General features: G+C 43.9%; 1 protein-coding gene across 1 annotated transcript in view; it reads left to right on the top strand.

Moving 5' to 3' along the window:
- cacna2d3a (calcium channel, voltage-dependent, alpha 2/delta subunit 3a) overlaps positions 1-12,500 on the top strand; it is a 418,957-nt gene that overhangs the window by 70,132 nt on the left and 336,325 nt on the right. Inside the window, exon 3 of the mRNA XM_052481816.1 lies at positions 319-435. Coding sequence (XP_052337776.1) covers positions 319-435 — 117 coding nt within the window. The remainder of the gene's footprint in view (positions 1-318; positions 436-12,500) is intronic.

The following is a 12,500-nucleotide window of genomic DNA, read 5'->3' as shown; positions in this document are numbered from 1 at the left end:
TGTTACACAGTAATGAGATTTAACAGAGCTGATGTGGTCACTGGACATGGTGAGACCTGATTTATGCTGTGTGTGTGTGCAAAGATAATGCTTTGCTAAGTGTGCGTGCGTGTGTGTTGGTGGGGTCGATATGTCACTGGCTGGGGTTGGAACGGGTTTTGTGGTTGCCATTTGAGTTAGTTAGGTTACGTTGTTGGTCAAATTATATAAATACATTACATTTCAATGCATTTTCTGATTTTGCGTGTTTTCTTACAAATGTTCTGGCTACAATGTGTGTAATGAGGTCATATGTGTGTGTACGTGTGTTTCTTACAGAAGTATAAGGAGTTTGAGCGAGCAGTGCGTGTAGAAGAGATAGATGGATTGAGGTTGGTGAAGAAGCTGGCTGAGAACATGGAGGAGATGTTCCACAAGAAGTCTGAAGCCATGAAGGTGAGTCAGTCAAGTCAACTGTCAAGTCTACTGAGTCAGTCAAGTCAATTCTGCACTACTGGAACAGCGGAAATTTAACAATTGTTAGAGAACACCAACTGAACACACTGGACCTGTTCAAACCAGTTTACACAGCCAGGTCACCCTGGATACAAGTCAGTATTCAACGTCCATCCATGTCTGAGGACGTTGGGAGATGACGTGGAAACCGGCCACTAGGGGCAACAGCGAGCGCTGTTACCTTCAAGTAGGTTTTGGTTTTGGTGGACGGGCAGAACCATCTGCCTCTGATTCTAAAGGTTGACAGTTCAAATCCAGAAATAGAAAGTAGATTTTTGATTTAAGCCTATCCCAAACCTTAAACAGTCATAGTTAATGCCTAGCCTTAAAATTTCTGAGTTAATGCCTGAACTTAAACCTTAAACCGTTCGAAATTTGACATTTGAGAAACATGGAAGAACGTCTAATTCTGGCGTGAGACTGAGAGCTAGTTGAGTTTGCAACATACAGCAGCATGTAACCACATCCGAGACCATACAGTATGGTGATTATGATGGATTTCAGAACTGTAATACGGTGTCTACCACTTTATGCTGACTCAATGAACTTTACCTTGTAAGAATGAACTCACTTCATTCCGCAACAACAAACACCTCTCTCTCTCTGTGAAGCTGAGAGGCATCTATCTATCTATCTATCTATCTATCTATCTATCTATCTATCTATCTATCTATCTATCTATCTATCTATCTATCTATCTATCTATCTATCTATCTATCTATCATCTATCTATCTATCTATCTATCTATGAATCCATCCACCCATCCAGCCGTCCACCCTTCCAGCCGTCCATCCAGCCAGCCATCCATCCCTTGGTGTCTGTGTCACTCTATTGATCCTCTCTATCCCAACTATCTAAGAGGCCACTTTGGGACAGATTTAGGAGCTGTGTGTGTGTGTTTAATGGGGAGGGAGGGGTAGTGAAGGATGGAACCACGACTCTCTGCTTTTATAGCTGCAGGTGATAGATCCTATCAGAGCTTACATGCTGCTGTTAACAGAAATTGGATTTCTATCTGAGTGTGTGTGTGTGTGTGTGTGTGTGTGTGTGTGTGTGTGTGTGTGTGTGTGTGTGTGTGTGTGTGTGTGTGTGTGTGTGTGTGTGTGTGTGTGTGTGTGTGTGTGTGTGTGTGTGTGTGTGTGTGCTTGTAGGTTTACATTAGTGGATTCGGCTATTTCAGCCACACCCGTTGCTGACAGGTCATGTAGTTTTGGTTATGTAGTTCAGCTAAACCTAGGGGTATGGCAGGACCTTGTGGAAGTTGAAGCTCATTTACTGTATGTCTACACAATTTAAATACACTAAAATTATATTTGGAGAACAGCAACAACAAACAAAATGACCCCAGCCATTCATGATCATTAATGTCCATTCCACAGAGATTTAAATCTAATATTGTGTTGATCTTCAATGGCCGTTCCACAGAGATTTAAATCTGATATTGTGGTGATCTTCAATCGCCGTTCCACAGACCTTTAAACCTGATATTTCAGCCATTGATGATCACCGCAATATCAGGTTCAAAGGTCTGTGGAACAGCCATTGATGATCACCACAATATCAGGTTTAAAGGTCTGTGGAACGGCCATTGAAGATCACCACAATATCAGGTTTAAAGGTCTGTGGAACGGCCATTGATGATCACCACAATATCAGGTTTAAAGGACTGTGGAACGGCCATTGATGATCACCACAATATCAGGTTTAAAGGTCTGTGGAACGGCCATTGATGATCACCGCAATATCAGGTTTAAAGGACTGTGGAACGGCCATTGATGATCACCACAATATCAGGTTTAAAGGTCTGTGGAACGGCCATTGATGATCACCACAATATCAGGTTTAAAGGTCTGTGGAACGGCCATTGATGATCACCACAATATCAGGTTTAAAGGACTGTGGAACGGCCATTGATGATCACCACAATATCAGGTTTAAAGGTCTGTGGAACGGCCATTGATGATCACCGCAATATCAGGTTTAAAGGACTGTGGAACGGCCATTGATGATCACCACAATATCAGGTTTAAAGGACTGTGGAACGGCCATTGATGATCACCACAATATCAGGTTTAAAGGTCTGTGGAACGGCCATTGATGATCACCGCAATATCAGGTTTAAAGGACTGTGGAACGGCCATTGATGATCACCACAATATCAGGTTTAAAGGTCTGTGGAACGGCCATTGATGATCACCACAATATCAGGTTTAAAGGTCTGTGGAACGGCCATTGATGATCACCACAATATCAGGTTTAAAGGTCTGTGGAACGGCCATTGATGATCACCACAATATCAGGTTTAAAGGTCTGTGGAACGGCCATTGATGATCACCACAATATCAGGTTTAAAGGACTGTGGAACCGTGTGTTCAATGTCAACCACTACTCAACCTCATTGATTTACCTGTGGAAGGGCACACACAGTGCAACGTGAAATAGAGGCTTAATACACAGTATCAGGTCACAACAAGGCCGATTTCGAATGCTTACATCAATGGAAAAGTTACTGAAGCAAAACACAGCTGACCCGAATGCAATCTGCCAAATAAATCCTACACATGCATTTCAAAGGACTTACTTAGGCATGTAATCTGTAATCGACCAAAGAATGACGAAAATCACAAAATACAAAAGGAAAATCTACACATTTAAACCATGTCCGTGATTCAGCACCGCTGAATGGACAGCACCTCGGTACAGGTAGTCATAGTTCCGTGGGGTGGTGCTGAATGGACAGCACCTCGGTACAGGTAGTCATAGTTCTGTGGGGTGGTGCTGAAAGGACAGCACCTCGGTACAGGTAGTCATAGTTCCGTGGGGTGGTGCTGAACGGACAGCACCTCGGTACAGGGAGTCATAGTTTCGTGGGGTGGTGCTGAACGGACAGCACCTCGGTACAGGTAGTCATAGTTCCGTGGGGTGGTGCTGAACGCACGGCACCTCGGTACAGGTAGTCATAGTTCCGTGGGGTGGTGCTGAATGGACAGCACCTCGGTACAGGTAGTCATAGTTCTTTGGGGTGGTGCTGAACGCACAGCACCTCGGTACAGGTAGTCATAGTTCCGTGGGGTGGTGCTGAATGGACAGCACCTCGGTACAGGTAGTCATAGTTCCGTGGGGTGGTGCTGAATGGACAGCACCTCGGTACAGGTAGTCATAGTTCCGTGGGGTGGTGCTGAATGGACAGCACCTCGGTACAGGTAGTCATAGTTCCGTGGGGTGGTGCTGAAAGGACAGCGCCTCGGTACAGGGAGTCATAGTTCAGTGGCGTGGCACCTCTGTCTCAAAGCCAACTATAGAATTATTCCGTCTGTGGGCAGTTAGACATTTTTGGGGCACAGTTAGGTAACCTACAATATGAAGGCCAAGGCACACAGACCCTGTGTTGGGAGAGCTACCCACCTGTTAGTTTTCACTCCAAACCATGTTGTAACTAACCTGATTCAGCTTATCAAACAGCTAATTATTAGAATCTGGTGCGCTAGATTGGGGTTGGAGCGAAAAGCTACAGGACGGTAGCACTCCAAGAACAGGGTTGGAGAGCCCTGCCACAGGCTTATAGTGAAATCGTAACTGCCACACATATCTTTAGAAATGGTGGGATCAATTGTAAATTGGCACTGAAAATGGTTTCTGACCCCCTGCTAAAGGAACGACGCATACAGCCTACTATGACAGTGTCATTGTCTCGTGCGCTTTCCACTAACATTGTCTTGTTGCGCTGCATTCAAAGATGTTCCACATAATGTTAGCGCCCAGCTCATTTTAGCATTTGCCCGTCTGCAATATTTTCCAGGGAAGGAAAACATTATGTGAGTAGTGAAGCAATGTGCATCAACAAGGTGGCTCTGAGAATATTGAAACATTTTGTATCATCTAGGTGGCTCTGAGAATATTGAAACATTTTACCAAGGTGGCTCTGAGAATATTGAAACATTTTGTATCATCTAGGTGGCTCTGAGAATATTGAAACATTTTGTATCATCTAGGTGGCTCTGAGAATATTGAAACATTTTACCAAGGTGGCTCTGAGAATATTGAAACATTTTGTATCATCTAGGTGGCTCTGTGAATATTGAAACATTTTGTATCATCTAGGTGGCTCTGAGAATATTGAAACATTTTGTATCATCTAGGTGGCTCTGAGAATATTGAAACATTTTGCATCAACAAGGTGGCTCTGAGAATATTGAAACATTTTACCAAGGTGGCTCTGAGAATATTGAAACATTTTGTATCATCTAGGTGGCTCTGAGAATATTGAAACATTTTGTATCATCAAGTTGGCTCTGAGAATATTGAAACATTTTGTATCATCTAGGTGGCTCTGAGAATATTGAAACATTTTGTATCATCTAGTTGGCTCTGAGAATATTGAAACATTTTGTATCATCTAGGTGGCTCTGAGAATATTGAAACATTTTGTATCATCTAGGTGGCTCTGAGAATTTTGAAACATTTTGTATCAACAAGGTGGCTCTGAGAATATTGAAACATTTTACCAAGGTGGCTCTGAGAGTATTGAAACATTTTGTATCATCAAGGTGGCTCTGAGAATATTGAAACATTTTGTATCATCAAGGTGGCTCTGAGAATATTGAAACATGTTGTATCATCTAGGTGGCTCTGAGAATATTGAAACATTTTGTATCATCAGGGTGGCTCTGAGAATATTGAAACATGTTGTATCATCAAGGTGGCTCTGAGAATATTGAAACATTTTGTATCATCTAGGTGGCTCTGAGAATATTGAAACATTTTGTATCATCTTGGTGGCTCTGAGAATATTAAAACATTTTGTATCATCAAGGTGGCTCTGAGAATATTGAAACATTTTGTATCATCTAGGTGGCTCTGAGAATATTGAAACATTTTGTATCATCTAGGTGGCTCCGAGAATATTGAAACATTTTACCAAGGTGGCTCTGAGAATATTGAAACATTTTGTATCATCTAGTTGGCTCTGAGAATATTGAAACATTTTGTATCATCTAGGTGGCTCTGAGAAAATTGAAACATTTTGTATCATCAAGATAGAGTGAGAGGTGGAAAAGCATTCATCCAGAGAAATGCAGGCTTCAGGTGGGGATTAGGGATGCTGGCAGAGGATCATAGCTGCAGGAAGTAGGGCAGCTGAGGGTGCTGCAGCACCCCCTGAAAAATAATAATTAACTAAATATATATATTTAAAAAATTGATGGTGGTGAAATAGATTTTTTCACCAAAGCAGTGCACTGGTCCTTTATTTGTATTAGCAGACCGTATAGATGTTCGCAGCGCCAGGCAAAAACTTGTTTTCAGCATCTCCGCTTTGGCAAAAAAAGGTAGTTGTATAATTAAGAGCAGTACCTTGCAGGATCCAATAGTTGGAATTGTAAGAGTGTCCTTGTCCCTTTCTCTGCTATTGACATTCTAATGGAATCCAGAAAGAACAAAACCCTGTACTTAAACATTTACATCAGAAGGTGCAAAGTTATGGGCAAAGACACAAAACATTCCATCAAATTATATATTTTATTGATCAAATAACTTTGAACCAGCCTTAGAAACCACTTTATGTAAATGTACATTGGTGTATTGCACATAGGCTGGTCATCTAGGTCTGTATCTGTACTACAGGAGGCTGCTGAGGAGAGAACGGCTCATAATAATGTCCAGAACGGAGCAAATGGAATGGCATCAAACACATGGAAACCATGGAAACCATGGAAACCATGTGTTTGATGTATTTGGCACCATTCCGCTAATTCCACTCCAGTCATTACCACGTGCCCATTCTCCCCAATTAAGGTGCCACCAACCTCCTGTGACCTTTAGACTTTCCATCACCATGAAGAAAACATTATCAGATTAACTGTTTTGTACAGGTAATTATCGCACTCAAGTTACAAATGCTGGTAAACACAAAACATATCACAAAAGTGATTCTAGTAAATCTAGAATTGGCTTCCTATATCGCAACAATGCATCCTTCACTCATGTTGCCAAACATACCCTCGTAAAACTGACTATTCTACCGATCCTCGACATCGGTGATAGCCTCCAACACTCCTCTCTACAAACTGGATGCAGTCTATCACAGTGCCATCGGTTTTGTCACCAAAGCCCCATACACTACCTGTACGCTTTCGTTGGTTGGCCCTCGCTTCATACTCGTCGCCAAACCCACTGGCTACAGGTTATCTTCAAGTCTCTGTTAGGTAAAGTCCCGCCTTATCTCAGCTCACTGGTCACCATAGCAGCACCCACTCGTAGCACGCGCTCCAGCAGGTATATCTCACTGGTCACCCCCTAAGCTAATTCCTCCTTTGGTCAACTTTCATTCCAGTTCTCTGCTGCCAATGACTGGAACGAACTGCAAAAATCACTGAAGCTGGAGACTCATGTCTCCCTCACTAGCTTTAAGCACCAGCTGCCAGAGCAGCTCACATATCACTGTACCTGTACATAGCCCATCTGTAAACAGCCCATCTATCTACCTCATCCCCATGCTGTATTTATTTATTTATATTGCTCCTTTGCACCCCAGTATCTCTACTTGTACATTCATCTCCTACACATCCACCATTCCAGCGTTTAATTGCTATATTGTAATTACTTCGCCACCATGACCTATTTACTGCTTTAACTCCCTTATCTTACCTCATTCGCACTCACTGTACATAGACTTTTTTGTTTTATTTTTTTCTATTGTATTATTGACTGTATGTTTTGTTTATTCCATGTGTAACTCTGTGTTGTTGTATGTGTCGAATTGCTATTCTGGCCAGGTTGCAGTTGCAAATGAGAACTCGTTCTCAACTAGCCTAACTGGTTAAATAAAGGTGAAATTAAAAATGTTTTAAAAATTGTGTAACCGATGTGAAATGGCTAGCTAGTGGGCGCGCTAATAGCATTTCAATCGGTGACGTCAATCGCTCTGAGACCTTGAAGTAGTTATTCCCCTTGCTCTGCAAGGGCCGTGGCTTTTGTGAGCGATGGGTAAAGATGCTTCGAGGGTGGCTGTTGTCGATGTGTAGAGAGCGTCCGTTGTTTGAGCCCAGGTAGGGGCGAGGAGAGGGACGGAAGCTTTACTGTTACAAATGCACATTTGTGATAGCCTACAATTGTTATTGTCTTCGAAACCAAAAACAGAACAATATCCTCTAAATAGAGAGTTCAGTTGTGTTTATGTTCATACCAATATTTTACCTGAAACCAAAAATGCACTAGCCTACTGGGCGATTGACGACTGAATGAAATTAACAATTAGGCCTACAGCTATCACAACCTATAATTTAAAAGCAAAAAAATTGCTTTTGGTTTCGATTGGTCACCAAAAAATAGCTTTTGGTTTCGATTGGTCACCAAAAAATAGCTTTTGGTTTCGATTGGTCACCAAAAAAAGAGCTTTTGGTTTCGATTGGTCACCAAAAAAATTGCTTTTGGTTTCGATTGGTCACCAAAAAAATAGCTTTTGGTTTCGATTGGTCACCAAAAAAATAGCTTTTGGTTTCGATTGGTCACCAAAAAAAGAGCTTTTGGTTTCGATTGGTCACCAAAAAAAGGGTGGCTTCCCACCTCCTGCATGCCCAATTCAATGAATCCCAATCCAATGAACCCCTGGCTATGACCACATGGGGCAGGCAGAACCCCTTATTGGCCAACAATGAACTGAAACCTCGAAAGAGTCATGAATCTACAAAACCCTTGTTCACATGTTGTTCAACATGGGGGGATTATTGGAGCTGTTATTTGTGATTGCAAAGTGTGCTTTAAACAACGGACATTTGTTGATTGCTAGGCATGTAAATAAGATGATTTCTTGATGCATTTGAAACAAGGTCTAGTTGTGGCCGCAACCGGACTAGAATGTGAAGGATTGATGGTGGAATGCATCGCTTACTGCCGTGATGGCAATAAGCACAATATCGTTTCCGAACTGCAGCACCCCAAACAATGAATTCTAGAGTTTGAGTTTGTTGAGCAGAGGCTGTGTATGTTTTGGTTCCACAAAAGTGTGTGCATAATAACATTCAATAATTAACTAATTACATGAATTCTTGCACCATGTGATCAATGATCATTTTGAAACCTTTTCTTCTCTATGCTGCCTGCAGATCTATTTTCCTGCGCACATCACCGGCCAAAGGTTTTACAACACCTACTCATTCATTACCGGCCAAAGGTTTTACAACACCTACTCATTCATTACCGGCCAAAGGTTTTACAACACCTACTCATTCATTACCGGCCAAAGGTTTTACAACACCTACTCATTCATTACCGGCCAAAGGTTTTACAACACCTACTCATTCATTACCGGCCAAAGGTTTTACAACACCTACTCATTCATTACCGGCCAAAGGTTTTACAACACCTACTCATTCATTACCGGCCAAAGGTTTTACAACACCTACTCATTCATTACCGGCCAAAGGTTTTACAACACCTACTCATTCATTACCGGCCAAAAGTTTTACAACACCTACTCATTCATTACCGGCCAAAGGTTTTACAACACCTACTCATTCATTACCGGCCAAAGGTTTTACAACACCTACTCATTCATTACCGGCCAAAGGTTTTACAACACCTACTCATTCATTACCGGCCAAAGGTTTTACAACACCTACTCATTCATTACCGGCCAAAGGTTTTACAACACCTACTCATTCATTACCGGCCAAAGGTTTTACAACACCTACTCATTCATTACCGGCCAAAGGTTTTACAACACCTACTCATTCATTACCGGCCAAAGGTTTTACAACACCTACTCATTCATTACCGGCCAAAGGTTTTACAACACCTACTCATTCATTCCCGGCCAAAGGTTTTACAACACCTACTCATTCATTACCGGCCAAAGGTTTTACAACACCTACTCACTCATTACCGGCCAAAGGTTTTACAACACCTACTCATTCATTACCGGCCAAAGGTTTTACAACACCTACTCACTCATTACCGGCCAAAGGTTTTACAACACCTACTCATTCATTACCGGCCAAAGGTTTTACAACACCTACTCATTCATTACCGGCCAAAGGTTTTACAACACCTACTCATTCATTACCGGCCAAAGGTTTTACAACACCTACTCATTCATTACCGGCCAAAGGTTTTACAACACCTACTCATTCATTACCGGCCAAAGGTTTTACAACACCTACTCATTCATTACCGGCCAAAGGTTTTACAACACCTACTCATTCATTACCGGCCAAAGGTTTTACAACACCTACTCATTCATTCCCGGCCAAAGGTTTTACAACACCTACTCATTCATTACCGGCCAAAGGTTTTACAACACCTACTCACTCATTACCGGCCAAAGGTTTTACAACACCTACTCATTCATTACCGGCCAAAGGTTTTACAACACCTACTCACTCATTACCGGCCAAAGGTTTTACAACACCTACTCATTCATTACCGGCCAAAGGTTTTACAACACCTACTCATTCATTACCGGCCAAAGGTTTTACAACACCTACTCATTCAAAGGTTTTTCTTTATTTGACTATTTTCCAAATTGTAGAATAATGGTGAAAGAAATCAAAACTATGAAATAAAATATATGAAATCATGTAGTAACATATATTTTGATTTGTTTAACACTTTTTATGGCTACAATACATTCTTTCAATATTCTCAGAGCCACCCTGAGTCACTAGCCCTGACTCTCTAGCCCTGCCTCTCTACCCTGAGTCTCTAGCCCTGACTCTCTACACTGCCTCTCTACCCTGAGTCTCTAGCCCTGACTCTCTAGCCCTGCCTCTCCACCCTGAGTCACTAGCCCTGACTGTCTACCCCGATTCTCTACCCTGAGTCACTAGCCCTGACTCTCTAGCCCTGCCTCTCTACCCTGAGTCTCTAGCCCTGACTCTCTAGCCCTGCCTCTCCACCCTGAGTCACTAGCCCTGACTGTCTACCCCGATTCTCTACCCTGAGTCACTAGCCCTGACTCTCTAGCCCTGCCTCTCCACCCTGAGTCACTAGCCCTGACTCTCTAGCCCTGCCTCTCCACCCTGAGTCACTAGCCCTGACTCTCTAGCCCTGCCTCTCTACCCTGAGTCACTAGCCCTGACTGTCTACCCCGATTCTCTACCCTGAGTCACTAGCCCTGACTTTCTAGCCCTGCCTCTCTACCCTGAGTCACTAGCCCTGACTCTCTACCCCAATTCTCTACCCTGAGTCACTAGCCCTGACTCTCTAGCCCTGCCTCTCTACCCTGAGTCACTAGCCCTGACTCTCTACCCTGATTCTCTACCCTGAGTCACTAGCCCTGACTCTCTAGCCCTGCCTCTCTACCCTGAGTCACTAGCCCTGACTCTCTAGCCCTGCCTCTCTACCCTGAGTCACTAGCCCTGACTCTCTACCCCGATTCTCTACCCTGAGTCACTAGCCCTGACTCTCTACCCCGATTCTCTACCCTGAGTCACTAGCCCTGACTCTCTAGCCCTGCCTCTCTACCCTGAGTCACTAGCCCTGACTCTCTACCCCGATTCTCTACCCTGAGTCACTAGCCCTGACTCTCTACCCCGATTCTCTACCCTGAGTCACTAGCCCTGACTCTCTAGCCCTGACTCTCTACCCTGAGTCACTAGCCCTGACTCTCTAGCCCTGCCTCTCTACCCTGAGTCACTAGCCCTGACTCTCTACCCCGATTCTCTACCCTGAGTCACTAGCCCTGACTCTCTAGCCCTGCCTCTCTACCCTGAGTCTCTAGCCCTGACTCTCTACACTGACTCTCTACCCTGAGTCTCTAGCCTCACTCTCTACCCCGATTCTCTACCCTGAGTCACTAGCCCTGACTCTCTAGCCCTGCCTCTCTACCCTGAGTCTCTAGCCCTGACTCTCTACACTGGCTCTCTACCCTGAGTCTCTAGCCTCTCTAGACTCTCTACCCTGAGTCTCTACCCTCACTCTCTAGCCCTGACTCTCTACCCTGAGTCTCTAGCCCTGACTCTCTACACTGACTCTCTACCCTGAGTCTCTAGCCTCTCTAGACTCTCTACCCTGTGTCTCTACCCTCACTCTCTAGCCCTGACTCTCTACCCTGAGTCTCTAGCCCTGACTCTCTACACTGACTCTCTACCCTGAGTCTCTAGCCTCTCTAGACTCTCTACCCTGAGTCTCTACCCTCACTCTCTAGCCCTGACTCTCTACCCTGAGTCTCTACCCTCACTCTCTAACCCTGACTCTCTACCCTGAGTCTCTAGCCCTGACTCTCTACACTGACTCTCTACCCTGAGTCTCTAGCCTCTCTAGACTCTCTACCCTCACTCTCTACTCTGACTCCCTGACATAGATACTGTACAGTGAAACCAATCTCCTATTAATAGGTTAACATTTCCTTCTCCATCTTGCATGTCATTCCCTCAGCAGTGGGGGTCTTCGAGTGTGTTAACCCCATGGAGCCATGAGTATCTCTGTCAGTTAATCGATTGTGTTTAGCTGGTGTTTGTGTTCGTGGGGGATTATGTAGAGGGGGATTATGTAGTGGGGGATGATTTTTTATTTTACCTTTATTTAACTAGGCAAGTCAGTTAAGAACAAATTCTTATTTTCAATGACGGCTTAGGAACAGTGGGTTAACTGCCTGTTCAGGGGCAGAATGACAGATGTAGAGGGGGATGATGTAGAGGGGTGATATAAGTGCCTTTTAATGAGAGACAGAAGTATGGAGCAGAATGGAGGGAGGAGAAAGTGGTGGGAGGAGGAGGGATAGACCAATTGTTCCTTACTGAACTGTGCTCTCCCACTGGGCTGATGTGATGTTGAGGCCAGAACACTGGACTGATGTGGTGTGATGTTGAGGCCAGAACACTGGCCTGATGTGGTGTGATGTTGAGGCCAGAACACTGGACTGATGTGGTGTGATGTTGAGGCCAGAACACTGGACTGATGTGGTGTGATGTTGAGGCCAGAACACTGGACTGATGTGGTGTGATGTTGAGGCCAGAACACTGAACTGATGAGGTGTGATGTTGAGGCCAGAACACTGGACTGATGT

The sequence above is a fragment of the Oncorhynchus keta genome, chromosome 27 (assembly GCF_023373465.1).
Source record: "Oncorhynchus keta strain PuntledgeMale-10-30-2019 chromosome 27, Oket_V2, whole genome shotgun sequence".
Lineage (NCBI taxonomy): Eukaryota > Metazoa > Chordata > Actinopteri > Salmoniformes > Salmonidae > Oncorhynchus > Oncorhynchus keta.
Note: the sequence above shows the minus strand (reverse complement) of the source record. Positions and strands in the feature narration are given on the sequence as shown.